The 16,835-nt window shown below is 41.0% G+C and overlaps 1 protein-coding gene across 2 annotated transcripts; it reads right to left on the reverse strand.

Moving 5' to 3' along the window:
• Positions 1-979: 979 nt before the first annotated feature.
• LOC124010800 (zinc finger protein 880-like) lies at positions 980-14,863 on the reverse strand. Of its 2 annotated transcripts, none has more exons than XM_046323473.1 (2): positions 14,358-14,863; positions 980-2,166 (listed from the first exon to the last, which is right to left on the reverse strand). In XM_046323473.1, the coding sequence occupies exons 1-2, from the start codon at positions 14,548-14,550 to the stop codon at positions 2,051-2,053; spliced, it is 309 nt and encodes a 102-aa protein (XP_046179429.1). In that variant the 5' UTR covers positions 14,551-14,863; the 3' UTR covers positions 980-2,050. The 2 variants fall into 2 exon arrangements, with proteins under 2 accessions (XP_046179429.1, XP_046179428.1); XM_046323472.1 differs by lacking the exon at positions 980-2,166 and adding an exon at positions 10,183-11,249 and having other exon boundaries at positions 14,358-14,707.
• Between the last annotated feature and the right edge of the window lie 1,972 nt (positions 14,864-16,835).

Below are 16,835 nucleotides of genomic sequence, written 5' to 3' on the forward strand. Positions count from 1 at the left end.
GCAGAAGAATTGCAAAGGAGTGGAAAAAGGAGGAGTCAAAGGAGTGGAAAAGGGGAGGGGTCAGACTTATGACTACTGAGATGTACCTAAACACTCAGTTAAAGCTGGGCCTGATTCTCACAACACTGTACCTCAGGGCCCTCTGGGGTCAGGCTCGGGGATGGGGGAAGGAGACACAGTTGTGGAGGGCGCGGTCAGGTCAGTTGGAATGTTGAGGATCCTCCATGACGCTGGTGTTCCTTAGGAATGTGGCCTGTCAAATATCACACTGACACTGACATTTAAACACTCACAGTATTCACAGGAAGCCACTGTCAGTATAAGGTAATGGTTCCCAAAGTCCTTTACAGCCTGACCTTTACCCAACAAAGGTCTTTGTGACCCAATAATTAAGTTTAGGAATGCTGTTCCAGGATAGGGTTGGGGGTAAGAAGCAGGGAATAGAGTTGATAGAGGATGTATTAAACCTGGGCTCAGATAGTTTCCCATCTGCCCAATGGTTCAGGAAGGGTTGGGGGTAAAAGGCAGGGAATAGAGCTGATAGAGGATGTATTAAACCTGGGCTCAGATAGTTTCCCATCTACCTAATGGTTCAGGAAGGGTTGGGGGTAAGAAGCAGGGAATTGAGCTGATAGAGGATGTATTAAACCTGGGCTCAGATAGTTTCCCATCTACCTAATGGTTCAGGAAGGGTTGGGGGTAAGAAGCAGGGAATTGAGGATGTATTAAACCTGGGCTCAGATAGTTTCCCATCTACCTAATGGTTCAGGAAGGGTTGGGGGTAAGAAGCAGGGAATTGAGGATGTATTAAACCTGGGCTCAGATAGTTTCCCATCTGCCTAATGGTTCAGGAAGTGTTGGGGGTAAGAAGCAGGGAATTGAGGATGTATTAAACCTTCCTGATATGAACCAGCACAAAAATCATGTTCAACAGAGAAAAATAGGGTTTCACGATGACATCCATTGAAATAAACAACTGTATTAAAACAAAGTTTATTTGCTGTATTGAGTCAATACAGATGTGATGGGCCACTTCAATATGCTAACATGCAGCCATCAGTACAGATAGAATATAGTGGCCCAAATATCCTGTATGTCATTGTTAAACAATTGAATAGGAACTCCTGTTGTTTAGAAATCCAAGTGTGTGCTCTGTGCTAGATACAGTGGTGAGGACTTCCTGAAGCCAGCAGTGTCCTGGAGGGTAAGGTCCCTGAAAGTGGGAGCTAGATTCACCTTAAAAAGCTGACACTGAGTGATGCTTCCCCCTCCACACACACAACTCAATTCGTTTTTTTGTCTAGTGCCAGAAAATAGAACATTAATTTAAAGTTGGATGTAACAAGAAATCCACAATGATAAAGTATAATTTGTTGTTTTCACTTCAGATTCACTCGCTGCACTCATTGCAGGGATATTATGTATCCCTTTTGTGTGAGTGCTCATATGCAACTTCAAGCTTCCTTTATAACTAAAACATTTGTCACATTCTTTGCACTGATGGAAGTTTCTCCCCTGTGTGAACGCTCTGATGACGTCTTAAATGGCTTAATTCCATGTAACTTTTCCTGCAATCAGGACAGCTGTATGGTCTCTGTCCTCTATGAACTCTCATATGCAATGTCAATTCTATCTTCTGGTTGAAAGCTTTGCCACTGTCTTCACACTGAAAAGATCTCTCCCCTGTGTGTATACTTGTATGTCTGTCCAAGTGACCTTTCTGGATTAAGCTTTTGCCACATTGTTTGCACAGATAAGATTTCTCTCCTATGTGTGTTCTTGAATGGATGGTCAAGTGTCCCTTACGTGTGAAGCTGTTGCCACATTGTTTACACCAATATGTTTTTTTCAGTGTAGCAGAGCAGTCTGGATGAACTGAGAGGGGCTGATCACTGGTTGGTTCTGCTACTCTGTAGTCCTCTACATCAGGTTCTGTTTTGATCTCTTCAGTTATGATGATAGGTAGAGCGCTCCTCTCTCCATCATCCACAGTTTGGTTTTGGTAAAGATGTGAGGGCTGAGGTGGGTCCTCCTGACTGAGTCTGAGCTCCTATTGTTCCTCTTTAATCTGTGTGGGTTCTGGGTCCTCCTGCCCCAGACTGGGGCTCCATTCCTGCTCACAGTTCTGCTGCTCAGGGGGAACAGAGGGAGTGAGTTGCTGGAAGTCTGGAGGGAAACATATATATTCAATCAATATTTTGAATGACTAAAAATAGTGATTTTGTTTGAAGGCCTCTTTGTGCTTAAAAACAAGATGATTTGTTGAATGGTCTTCTACACTAGCTACAGCAAGAGAGCAATGTTGGCCAACTAAAGTTATGTTCAGGGTGCGCTATCCCAATATTAGACTTGTCATTCATTATTTCATTAATTAGTGACGAGGTCTTTGGGCATTTTATAGTGACATTGGAGATAACTCATGGTCCAATGACCACTAGCAGCATGTGTCCCAAGTCCAAAGCTACAGTGCCTTCAGAAAGTATTCACGCTCCTTGACAGATTTTGTTGTGTTACAGCCTGAATTTAAAATAAATTAAATTGAGATTGTGTCATTGGTCTACACAATGCCCATAATGTCAAAGTGGAATTATGTTTTGAGAAAAATGTACAACCTAAATAAAAATGAAAAGCTGAAATGTCTTGAGTCAATTAGTATTCAACCACTTTGTTACGGCAAGGCTAAATAAGTTCAAGAGTGAAATTTGGTAAACTGTCATATGGAATTGTTTTAAGATGGTCACACTATATGGATCATTTAGCGATTTGATTTTTAATTTTAGAACCCCTTTAGTTATCAAAAAAATATATACAATGATTTGATAAAATATTGATTTTGGCCTTTACTACTAAAGCCCATTGAAACGTATTAAATAACGGAAATTGCAGAAACAGAATCGCCGTTTGCGTCGCTGACCAATGAACAAAGAACTATTAAATCCAGTTTTTATATGCTACTTCCCTCCCCAAATCAAAATCTAATATGGACGCCAATGTTTTTCGCTTTGTCATTATGGGGTATTGTGTGTAGATCGATGAGGATTTAAAAAATATATATTTTAGAATAAGGCAAAAACATAACAACATGTGGAAAACGTCAAGGGGTCTGAATACTTTCAGAATACACTGTAAATGTGTTTAGCTAATCGGGACGAGGGTGTAGATAGCTTCAGACGAGGGACAAATGGCTCTAATCAGGACTAGGATCTAGATAGTTTCAGACTCGGGACACGTGGGTCTACTACAGGTACAGTCATTGGACCATGAGTTCTCTAATGCAGTCGTTATGGAATTACCCTCCAGACCTCAACCAGCATATCCAACCCACTTGTTTACAGCTGCAGTAGGGTTGGACAGGCTTCCTACGGAGCCGGCGCGAGATATGTCTCCAAGAATGTTCTCCGAATTGTCATCCGGTCTTCATCTATGCAGGAAAACCGTCAGACCCTAGTGCAGCTGTAAGCAAACAGGTTGCATCTGCTGGCAATTTAAACCTCGATTTATTAGTTAATTAAATAATTGATCAAAGGTATAATATTGGTCTGAGAGTGCGCATATCACAACGTGCCACCTGAATTATCTTGTCTAATGACGTTAAATATACAAATCTCGTATCACAACTGTAGCTGTCTTGGAGCATTTAATGGAAAACCAGTTACAAGATCCTACCCCCAACACCAAATTGAGCTAAAACATCTTCTTCTTCGTCTCTATCATACTACTCTGAATTGCTAGTTTAGATTTCTAACTGTTGTCAGTCAGTATATTCTGTAACAGAGACAATTTTTTCATGCCTTAGCATTGTCTCTTAGTGCCTTCTATTTAAACCATCATGTCCCAGGAGACACCAGTTGGGAGGAGGTCAAAGTTGACCCTAACCAGTAACACAGGGTTAGGGCCAGGGGTTGTATTCACAAAGGCCCCAATTCTAGGGGTTATAAATACAGGGCTTGAAAACAAAAGTGTCAATGTATGCCAATGTCTAAATGACCTCTTAAATCCGCACATCTCGAGCCCTACACAGTATCATTGAATATATTGATCCATTTTCTATCCTATTTGGACTTAAACCCAATTATGATAAGTGTACCTTATATTAAAATACACATTTTTCATTTTTACATTACCTTGTAGTTTACCTATAAAATGGCCTGTTGGTGAAGTAGACATACTTGATATTCATATCCTTAAAGATATCAATTAATTTACCACAATAAAGTTTAATTGAAAGTTAGCAAAAATAGACAAGATTCTGCAACCATGGAGAGGTATACCTGTATATTTATGGACAAATCACATTGATTAACTCGAGTCCAATCTCCATTTTACGGACTAATTTATGGCGCAGCCTACTCCAGATGACATGTTGTTTTTAAATCATATGAGCCAAAAATATTGCTAATTAAAGGTGCCTATTTATATAATGAATATGAGTTTGGGCGACTGAAATAATGAAACATGGCCGCTGGAAGATTCTGCATTTCTCCCCACTCTGCTGACCAATATTTTGCTCCTCTCCGCTCATACGGGAGTAATAAAGGCCTAGTGCACTAATTTGGTGAAACAAAACAAATGCTGTATACATTTTTTATATTAATAATTTTTACAATTGTGATTGTCAGAGGGTGCTGCAGCACCTACAGCACCACTTCTTCCTGTGGCTATGCCTTTAAATATTAAAGCATTAAACCTCTCACTAAAAACTTCACTCATACCTAAATTATACTTAAACCCAAACTGGTTCTACAGTAGATTATTAAGAAAAACTCAACCTTTGTTCCAAATGACCTTTTTGCGTTTATACAGATTATACAACTTCTTATTTTCGATTAATTGAAAAGGAAACTTTGTTCAAAGTATCACCCTTTCAGTTAAATGCAACGAAATGTAATCTACATAATCCCCAAAAGTAATTATTTATCATGAGAGGGCCACAGACTATAAATAGTCATCCTGCATACTCCAAGAAAGGTTCAATCTCCCCATTCTGGTAAAAATAGTTATATATTTCTGAGGTGTAGTCACTTTGAAGGACACAAGCTCAAGTAAAGAGTACAAATATGACATATTTGATATGATGCATTTCCTATTCAACAAAACATTATGAATAAGGCTCGAGATGACTTACAGTGTGCTTTCTAAATATAGTATAATCAAACTATAAGATTACACCTTCGTTCCAACTGTAAAATACATATCTGTGTGTCTAGTGTTATGAGAAAATATATTTTCTAAAGGTTTCTCTTGATCAAAACGTTTGCCCTCATCACTGTGAACGGCACACAGAGCTATAGCTTGGCTTCCTGAACTAGTTAGGAGCTTGCCTATCATTTCATATGAATCTTGTCAGTCTATGACAAACAAACATTTCCATGTTTAAAATATATGAATCATTTTAGATCAATGGCTATAAATCGATCTCTGAATGTGCTACAGTGATACAGTGCTACAGTGTTACAGTGTTACAGTGATACAGTGCTACAGTGTTACAGTGATACAGTGATACATTGATACAGTGATGAGCCACCCCTGTAATGATTGCAGGCATGTGCTTTGTCAGTGGATGTGGTGTAGGGTTCAGCCAGGAGTTGATGGACAGTCAGCTGTGAAAATGATATGGTAGGAGGGACATTCCAGCATCAAGGAGTTTCCATGCTCACATCCTACGTCACACAGGCTCAGCAATATAACTCCACCATTCCTATTCATACTGTGACCGTGGGAACCAGGGCTATCGCTCAATGCAAGCCATTTCGATCTACAGTGTCCACAGATGGATTTGTAAGTGAACATGTTGGTCCGAACCAGTACCAGAACCACGCAGGTCCCCTAAACAGGGGTCTTTACATCCCTTGAGGTTATACAAGTTATACACAGCTGGTTACAATTTCAGTTTTATCCTCCAGAAAAGATAGAACAAATATTACAACAAATATTATGGTTAAACTCAAATATACTGATTAATAAAAAATAAAACAACTTTTTTTTCTTGTTTTATATTTATTAATGATATGATGAATAGGAATGGTGGAGTTATGTCACACATGCAAATATAAAAAAAAGATGGGAATGTTTGCTTAATCCAAAGTTACAATCAACTGATTGCAGCATTACTGCAAAAAAAATGGAGGAGGTGTCACGTTCTGACCTTAGTTCTTTTATTAGGTCTTTGTTTTAGTATAGTCAGGGCATGAGTTGGGTGGGTTGTCTATGTTAGTTTCTCTATGGTTTGCTATTTCTGTGTTTGGCCTGGTATGGTTCTCAATCAGAGTCAGCTGTCAATCGTTGTCCCTGATTGAGAACCATATTTAGGTAGCCTGTTTTCTATTGTGTTTCGTGGGTGATTATTCTCCGTGTTTGTACCACACAGGACTGTTTTGTTTGTTTCACGGTGTTATTTTGTATGTTGTAATGTTCAGTTTGACTTATTAAAATGAACAATTACCACACTGCAAATTCGTCCGATCTCTCTTACTACTCGTCAGAAGAAGAGGACAATCGTTACAGGAGGCAAGTGGAAGGGGGAGAAAGTAGGGAACATGTTTGTCAGCAATATTTCAAAGACCAAAATTTGGTGAAAAAGATTGGCATAAATAGACTAAATTCACCAGTTTCATTTGAGGACAAAAATGTTGACAGCTGCACAATACAGATCGCAAAATAGCTGCGAAGAGATTGTCTATGTACCGATTCCATGGCACATCAGTGGCGGTTCTAGCTTGTATGGCTCCCTGGGCGAGCCCCCCCCCAAAAGCACCATTCTGCACTAACTGTCATTTTTATTCAGACATTTGGAACAACACAAAAAATAATATTTAGTATAGTTTTATCTATAAAGGATAACTTTTTAAATGTTTCTTATTTATAAAATTCAATGAAGAGGATGGTCCTCCCCTTCCTCCTCTGAGAAGCCTCCATTGATTTTTCTGGTATCGCCCCAATGTAGCTTGTTTCTGGTCACATGCTCAGGAATGTCTGAACAATTAACATCCATTTAAAATGAATCTTACAAATAGCAGTGTTGGGTGATTTGGAATGCCATAGTCAATCAATCAACAACATAACACTCACAGGAAAGGTCTTAATCTTTAGCTCACAATCTGTGTATACTATGCAAAAATGTAAAACATCACAGCACAGTTGAAAAACGGCACTTAGAAATCAAAAGAGGGTGGTCTATGGAGATAAGTGGGATGGGCTGAGTAGAGCTCTCAGTCCATGATCTGTAATGGTTATTACTGAAAACACTATGTCATGTAAATTCTTACATAGGGACACCCAAAGTCAATCTTAAATTAATCATTGTTTATTGTCAGTGCACTGGAGAGGTTCCAACAAACTTAATGAACCATAGTGAATGTCTGTCAGAAGCTCTAACAGGGCAGTCCCGTATAGTTCCCTTATAGACTGGTTACAGGCATGTTACATAGGCATAGTTCATAGGGTTGGTTCTGGCATGTGTTTGGCACTGTCTCGTATCTTAACTAGTCTAAAGGAGGAGGTCATAACACCCCCCTCTTATATATATTTAGATGGCGTTCTTTCATTTACCCCTATTTTCTGAACTGTTTCTGAACTCGTTCTCTCAATTTATTCTAGTCTGTCGACTAAATTCGAATTGAAGGGATACTGTATTTAAAGGGATCACGGCTTAAGATAAATGACCTGAAAACCTTATTTAAAAAATCGGTATTTAAAAAAATATGTTTAAGTCAGTTAAGGACACATTCTTATTTTCAATGACGGCCTAGGAACGGTGGGTTAACTGCCTTGTTCAGGGGCAGAATGACAGATTTTCACCTTGTCAGCTCGGGGGATCCAATCTTGCAACCTTACAGTTAACGAGTCCAACGCAATATAGACCTGCCTCTCTCTCGTTGCACTCCACAAGGAGACCTGTTACGCGAATGCAGTAAGCCAAGGTAAGTTGCTAGCTAACATTAAACTTATCTTAGAAAAAACAATCAATCATAATCACTAGTTAACTACACAAGGTTGATGATATTACTAGATATTATCTGGCATGTCCTGCGTTGCATATAATCTGACTGAGCATACAAGTATCTAAGTATCTGACTGAGTGGTGGTAGGCAGAAGCAGGCACGTAAAACATTAAATCAAACAGCACTTTCATGCGTTTTGCCAGCAGCTCTTCGTTGTGCGTCAAGCCTTGTGCTGTTTATGACTTCAAGCCTATCAACTCCCGAGATGAGGCTGGTGTAACCAAAGTGAAATGGCTAGCTAGTTAGCGCTCGCTAATAGCATTTCAAACGTCTCTCACTCTGAGCCTGCTAGTAGTTGTTCCCCTTGCTCTGCATGGGTAACGCTGCTTCGATGGTGGCTGTTGTCGTTGTGTTGCTGGTTCGAGCCCAGGGAGGAGCGAGGAGAGGGACAGAAGCTATACTGTTACACTGGCAATAGTAAAGTGCCTATAAGAACATCCAATAGTCAAAGGTTAATGAAATACAAATGTTATAGAGGGAAATAGTCCTATAATAACTTCAACCTAAAACTTCTTACCTGGGAATATTGAAGACTCATGTTAAAAGGAACCACCAGCTTTCATATGTTCTCATGTTCTGAGCAAGGAACTGAAACATTAGTTTTCTTACATAGCACATATTGCACTTTTACTTTCTTCTCCAACAGTTTGTTTTTGCATTATTTAAACCAAATTGAACATGTTTCATTATTTACTTGAGGCTAAATTGATTTTATTGATGTATTATATTAAGTTAAAATAAGTGTTCATTCAGTATTGTTGTAATTGTCATTATTACAAATCAATAAAATGTTTATTATTTGTTAAATTTTATAAATCGGCCGATTAATCGGTATCTGGGTTTTTGGTCCTCCAATAATCGGTATCGGCGGTGAAAAAATCAATCGGTTGACCTCTAGTTGGTACAGATAGAAGATAGTGGCCAAAATATCCTGTATGTCATTGTTAAACAATTGAATAAGAACTCCTATTGTTTAGAAATCCAAATGTGTGCTCTGTGCTAGATACAGTGGTGAGGGCTTCCTTTTTCTTTAGTTGTAGAAAAAGAAAGGAAAAATGTTTCTTTATTTGTAATTCATTTCATTTTTTCATCTTTGCACAAAACAACCAAAGCATTAAAAACAAAAAACACGAATAAATAGACGTTTTCCCTCAAATTATATGGTGAGGGCTTCCTGAAGCCAGCAGTGTCCTCCTTCACTTTTTCCACATTGTTACATTGCAGCCTTATTCTAAAATGGATTAAATAATAAAAAATTCTCAGCAATCTACACACAATACCCCATAATGACAAAGCAAAAACAGTATAGAAAATGTTTGCAAATGTATTAAAAATAGCATAAGTATTCAGACCCTTTGCTATAAGACTGGGAATTGATATCAGATGCATCCTGTTTCCATTGATCATCCTTGATGTTTCTACAACTTCTACAGTTCAATTGAAAGGACATGATTTGGGAAGGCACACACCTGTCTATATAAGGTCCCACAGTTGACAGTGCATGTCAGAACTAAAACCAAGCCATGAGGTTGAAGGAATTGTCTGTAGAGCTTTGAGACAGGATTGTGTCGAGTCACAGATCTGGGGAAGGGTAGCAAAACATTTCTGCAGCATTGAAGGTCCTCAACAACACAGTAGCTTCCATCATTCTTAAATGGAAGAAGTTTGGAACCACCAAAATCCTTTCTAGAGCTGGCCGCCCAGCCAAACTGAACAATCGGGGGAGGAGACCAAGAACCTGATGGTCACTCTGACAGAGCTCCAGAGTCACTCTGTGGAGATGGGAGAACCTTCCAGAAGGACAAACATCTCTGCAGCACTCCACCAATCAGGCTTTTATGGTAGAGAGGCCAGATGGAAGCCACTACTCAGTAAAAAGGCACGACAGCCCGCTTGGAGTTTTCCAAAAGGCACCTAAAAGACTCTCAGACCATTAGAAACAAGATTCTCTGGTCTGATGAAACCAAGATTTAAATCTTTGACCTGAATACCAAGCGTCGCATCTGGAGGAAACCTGGCACCATCCCTACGGTGTAGCATGGTGGTGGCAGCATAATGCTGTGGGGATGTTTTTCAGTTGCAGGGACTGGGAGACTAGTCAGGATCGAGGCAAAGCTGAACGGAGCAAAGTACAGAGAGATCCATTTGCTAAAATTTCTAAAAAACTGTTTTTGCTTTGTCATTATGGGGTATTGTGTGTAGATTGATGAGAAAAAAAAACGATTTAATCAATTTTAGAATAAGGCTGTAACAGAACAAAATGGAAAAAGTCAAGGGGTCTGAATACTTTCCGAATGCACTGTAGGTCTCTGAAATTGAGAGCTAGTTTCAGCTAAGAAGTCTAATACTGACTGATGATTTTCATACTGATTTTCACAACTCAATTTGTTTTGTTGTCAAGTGCCAGAAAACAGAACATAACATTAATTTACAAGTTGGATGTGAGAAGTAATCCACAATGATACAAAGTATCATTTGTTGTTTTCACTTTCACTTCAGGCTGAAGCTTTTGCTGTACTCACTGCAGTAATATCATGTATGCCCTTTAATGTGAGTGCTCATATGTGATGTATGGCTGTTTATAACCAAAGCTTTTGCCACATTATTTGCACTGGTTAGATTTCTCCCGTGTGAACACACTGATGAAGTCTTAAATAGCTTTCCATTGATACAGATTATCTCCTGTATGTATCCTTGTATGGCTGGTCAAGTTGCTCTTATGGTTAAACCTTTTGCCACATTGTTTGCACTGATAGGGATTCTCTCCTGTGTGTACCCTTGTGTGGATGGTCAAGTTGCTCTTCTGGTTAAACCTTTTGCCACATTGTTTGCACAGAAAAGGTTTCTCTCCTGTGTGTATCTTTAAATGCAAGGTCAAGTTTCCCTTACGTGTAAAGCTTTTGCCACATTGTTGACACCGATATGGTTTCTCCACTGCAGCAGAGCAGTCTGGATGAACTGAGAGGGGCTGATCACTGGTTGGTTCTGGTACTCTGTAGTCCTCTACATCAGGTTCTGTTTTGATGTCTTCAGTTATGATGATAGGTAGAATACCCCTCTCTCCGTCATCCACAGTTTGGTTTTGGTAAAGACGTGAGGGCTGAGGTGGGTCCTCCTGACTGAGTCTGTGCTCCTGTTGTTCCTCTTTAATCTGTGTGGGTTCTGGGTCCTCCTGCCCCAGACTGGGGCTCCACTCCTGCTCACACTTCTGCTGCTCAGGGGGAACAGAGGGAGTGAGTTGCTGGAAGTCTGGAGGGAAACATATATATTCAATCAATATTGACTTATCTTAATACAAAATCTGCCATTTCTGAAAAGTTCGCGCACATACAAAAATATTGAGATTGATCAACTTGGCGCACGCCATACATACGCATGTTTACAGTTATAAAATCAGACGCGTCCTGAAACTGCACTCATGAACGAGCATTATTTGCTGTATACTTCTAAAGTATTTGAATTAGGTCGAGGCATGTTTCTAAAGGATATAGAAATAGTGAAATAGATCAAATGTCTTTGGAGGAGATGGCACAATGTTAAACTTGCTGTAGGCCTCGGCTGACAGACATACAGTTTAGGAAAGACAGCAATTGCAAATGGCGGTGGACCTGTAAACAGATCGTTTGAATTGAATAGGGCCTGTTTTGCATTCATTTTATCTCGAACCTATGCGGCACTGCCCGCGAATTAGTGTCTACTCACAGTGGTATCCATACACCTCAATGCACAATATCAACTGTCTGTTCACCTGTTAAATTCGACTTTGTTATAAACCACACTTCCTTTCTGATATATAGAGCAAAATACTTGAAATAATAGCGTATCTAATAGGCCCAATTAAATGAGAGACGCGCATGGTAATTTGTTGTATATAGGCTACGGCTACTTCGGGAAAATGAACCCAGCATGCCTAGAAAATGGGAAGAATTTATTCTACAATGGTAATGAAAAGTTGTGTATAAATCAAATTGTCTCCTCAAGAAATGTTAAATTAGAGTATTCAGACGTAAACTATAGAAGTAACCTACACCTTAATAACCTGCGCTCCAGATCAGATGGCATACTGCAAAATACCGCAAAATACCGTAGCTTATCTATTGACTGCTGTGAAGTGGGTCCCATTAAACTAGAGACAGAACGAAAGGTATCACTACTGTAGGCTACCTCGTGAGTATGAAACCATTGCAAAAAGGAGAGGAATGTATTATGAAATTAAATAAATAATAGCCTAGGAAATATACCTATTTCTAATGATTTTAAAATGCAAAGAATGACAAATGATACTTTCTCTCCTCACTAATGGTAAATTATTGCATCTTGATATTAACCTGTTTGTTATGAATAAGCCGTCCATCATACGCCCCTTTTGCACAAAATACTAATCTACTTGCAATGCAATACTTCAACCACTAGAAACTGTGCGTGTGCATTAGAGGTCGACCTCTATGGTCTAAAGTTTGCGGGAATGTGAGCACATTTTCACATCAACTTCAGTTTTTATAAATGCCAACTTTTATGTGGAAACTGATGCACACGTTTTGGGGTATATTTGACACGTACCCGCGGTTTATAAATGAGGCCCCAGATCCAGCTGCTATCGCAATGGTGACTATGAAAGAGCCATAGGATCTGACCGAATCTGACAGACAAAAAGGTTATGAAACACAACAATTGCAAATTGCTGTGGACCTGTAAACAGATCGTTTGAATTGAATAGGGCCTGTTTTGCGTTGACTTTTTCTCAAACCTATGGTGCACTGCCCACGAATTACAGTGTCTACTCAGAGTGGGAGCCATTTGTGCAGTCACTTCATCCCTACACACATGTACAAATGACCTGGACTAACCTGTACCGCTGCACACTGACTCGGTACCGGTACCCCCTGTATAAAGCCTCGTTATTGTTATTCTTATTGTGTTACTTTTTATTATTGTTTTACTTTAGTTGATTTGGGAAATATGTTCTTAACTCTTCTTGAACTGCACTGTTGGGTTAAGGGCTTGTAAGCATTTCACGGTAAAGTCTACACTTGTTGTATTCGGTGTATGTGACAAATAAAGTTTGATTTGATTTGATACACACTTCAATGCAAAAGATAAAGTGTATGTTCAGCTGATATCACATTGGTGACTATGAGACAGACATAGGATCTGACTGGATATTACTGATTCTCCCCACACACAGTAACTGGAGTAAATTCGGAGCGATATGAGAAGCTCAAATTTGAGTTTTACCCAAATCTGTAGAAAAACTACTTTGTTTGAGGTCTGTGATAGTTTTTAAAGCACCTGTGGCAGTTCATCTGCCTGGGTTGCGTTCAGTACATAAAAACTTAAAATAACACACCTCTCCCTGGTCGCTAGGCGGTATTACATGATACATATGGGTGTGAACTTGAGGGGATTCGATGCATGCTCCTGGTGTACCGGGTTAGTGCTGACTGCATTTGTTTTAGAACCGGTCGTGAGCCTGGTGCAATACTATGAAATAACTATCAATACTATGAAATAACACATATGGAATCATGTAGTAACCAAAAAAAGTGTTAAACAAATATATTTGAGATTCTTCAAAGCTGTCATCAAGGCAAAGGGAGGCCTCTTTGAAGAATGTCAAATATTTTTAAAATGTTTTGATTTGTTTAACACTTTTTTGGTTACTACATGATTCCATATGTGTTATTTCATAGTTTGATGTCTTTACTATTATTCTACAATGTAGAAAATAGTTAAAAAATAAAGAAAAACCCTTTAATGCGTAGGTGTCTCCAAACTTTTGACTGGTACCGTATATTTTATGGAGTAGAGATGTTGAATGTTCCTGAATGATGCGCCATGCTCCATTTTTTACAATATGCCGAGCAGCGCAGATTACAATTCGATTTGAGTAGGGCGTGCCTTCCTCACCAGCCCGGACTAGCCGTTCAACCCGTGCAGGTTAATCGAGTCTGAAATCGCAAAAAGTCGTCCATCACCACATGGTAACTGCCCTCTGGGCCACCATAATCACAACTTTTTCAAATAGTCGTTCCGCTTCCGTTAAATTCAACGTTGCACCCCTTTCTGTCGTACTGAACGCAACCCTGGTCTACACTACAGCACGTGATTCAAAGAAGCAACGTTGGCAAACCAGGGGTGTATTCATTAATTCTGTTGCAAAACGTTTCTTAGACGGAAGCAAACGAAACGGGAGGGATCTGCCTGAATTTGTTTAATAGAAAATTTGCATCTGTTTGCACTAATGATTACTCCCCAGAGTTGCGGTCAGGGTGAGAATTGCACAACGTGCCACATAAATGGTCTTATCATTATTCTACAAGTAAAATGTTATAACTCGAACGTTAACTCGCTACAGACCTGTTCTGTATAACTGTATCTCTGATTTGATAATCATGTCCATCTCCCTCCGTAGACGCTCGTTCTCCTCTGCTGAACGGAAGATTTCTTCCCGATACTCTGCTACAGTCTTCTCTACGGCCCCAAATATCTCCACAGCAGCAGCCGACAAACGCTCGGTAACGAACACATTCAGCAACTGTAGTTTGGACATATTGGCGAGGGCAATGAAAGTCTAGCTGTTTGTTTTATCAAAGAAATATTGAAACGTCTGTCTGCTTCAGCCTAGCGGGTTTACGCTACTTAGTAGATACCTTTGTAAACAAAAATGTACTGTGTTTTCTATTCATCAACCGCTGACGGTGTAAGACTGCATTACATTAGCGCCACCTGATGTCTTGGAGCACGTCAAACCACGTCCGGAGGCCGTCAATGAACGGGGGTAAATTTGAGCTGGATTTGCCCTCCAGGCAAGCAACTAGAGCATGTCGTCTATACGGAGAACAGGCGTGTGTGCTCTGTTGTAGACAGCCGCGAGGACTTCCTGTAGCCAGCAGTGTCCTGGAGGGTAGGTCCCTGAGTCAGAGCTAGATTCAGTTTACAGATCTGATAGACTAATGCTTTTCCCTCTCCACACATTACACAATTTGTTCTGTTATCAATTGCCAGAAAACATCATATAAAACCTATTCACAAGTTGGATGTGTCAAGAAATTCACAATGACAAAGTATGAATGTATTGTTTTAACTTCAGATTCACTTCAGGTTAAGCTTTTATGTAACCCCTTTTGTGAGTGATCATATAAGACTTCACATTTCCTTTCAAACTAAAGTATTGGCCACATGATTTGCACTGGTAAGAGATCTCCCCTGTGAAACACATTGATGACATCTTAGATACTCATGTATATATAGTGTATGTGGACACCCCTTCAAATGAGTGGATTTGGCTGTTTCAGAAACACCCTTTGCTGACAGGTGTATAAAATTGAGCACAAAGCCATGCAATCTCCATAGTCACTCATTGGCAGTAGAATGACCTTACTGAAGAGCTCAGGATGCCACCTTTCATAAAAGAAATCTGCCCTGCTAGAGCTGCCCCGGTCTATTGAAAGTGCTGTTATTGTGAAGTGGAAACATATAGGTGCAACAAAGACTCGGACGCCAAGTGGTAGACCACACAAGCTCACAGAACGGGACCGCTGAGTGGTAGGCCACACAAGCTCACAGAACGGGACCGCTGAGTGGTAGACCACACAAGCTCACAGAACGGGACCGCCGAGTGGTAGGCCACACAAGCTCACAGAACGGGACCGCCGAGTGGTAGGCCACACAAGCTCACAGAACGGGACCGCCGAGTGGTAGGCCACACAAGCTCACAGAACGGGACCGCCGAGTGGTAGGCCACACAAGCTCACAGAACGGGACCGCTGAGTGGTAGGCCACACAAGCTCACAGAACGGGACCGCCGAGAGGTAGGCCACACAAGCTCACAGAACGGGACCGCCGAGTGGTAGGCCACACGAGCTCACAGAACGGGACCGCCGAGTGGTAGGCCACACGAGCTCACAGAACGGGACCGCCGAGTGGTAGGCCACACAAGCTCACAGAACGGGACCGCCGAGTGGTAGGCCACACAAGCTCACAGAACGGGACCGCCGAGTGGTAGGCCACACAAGCTCACAGAATGGGACCGCCGAGTGGTAGGCCACACAAGCTCACAGAATGGGACCGCCAAGTGGTAGGCCACACAAGCTCACAGAATGGGACCACCAAGTGGTAGACCACACAAGCTCACAGAACGGGACCGGCGAGTGGTAGGCCACACAAGCTTACAGAACGGGACCGCCGAGAGGTAGGCCACACAAGCTCACAGAATGGGACCGCCAAGTGGTAGACCACACAAGCTCACAGAACGGGACCGCCGAGTGGTAGGCCACACAAGCTTACAGAACGGGACCGCCGAGAGGTAGGCCACACAAGCTCACAGAACGGGACCGCCGAGTGGTAGGCCACACAAGCTCACAGAACGGGACCACAAAGTGCTGAAGCACGTAAACGCATACAAAGTCTGTCCTTGGTTGCAACACTCACTACCGAGTTCCAAACTGCCTCTAAAGCTTCATCAAATGGATTTCCATGGCCGAGCAGTCGCACACAAGCCTAAGATCACCATTCGCAATGCCAAGCTTCAGCTGGAGTGGTGTAAAGCTCTCCGCCGTTGGAGTTTGGACCAGTGGAAATGTGTTCTCTGGAGTGATGAATCACACTCACCATCTGGAAGTCTGATGGACAAATCTGGGTTTGGCGGATGCCAGGAGAACGCTGCCTGCCCCAATGTATAGTGCCAACTGTAAAGTTTTGTGGAGGAATAATGGTCTGGGACTGTATTTCATGATTCGGGCTAGGCCCCTTAGTTCCAGTGAAGGGAAATCTTAACGCTACAGCATACAATGACATTCTAGACAATTCTGTGCTTCCAAATTTGTGGCAACAGTT

This window comes from Oncorhynchus gorbuscha, linkage group LG23, assembly GCF_021184085.1.
Source record: "Oncorhynchus gorbuscha isolate QuinsamMale2020 ecotype Even-year linkage group LG23, OgorEven_v1.0, whole genome shotgun sequence".
NCBI classification, from domain to species: Eukaryota; Metazoa; Chordata; class Actinopteri; order Salmoniformes; family Salmonidae; genus Oncorhynchus; species Oncorhynchus gorbuscha.

Excerpts from the sequence above, each read along its gene's own strand:
- LOC124010800 (XM_046323472.1), bottom strand. The coding sequence starts at position 14,550 with ATGTCCAAACTACAGTTGCTGAATGTGTTCGTTACCGAGCGTTTGTCG. Across the intron at positions 11,250-14,357 it reads GATACAGTTATACAGAACAG|ACTTCCAGCAACTCACTCCC; the intron begins GTCTGTAGCGAG and ends GTTTCCCTCCAG.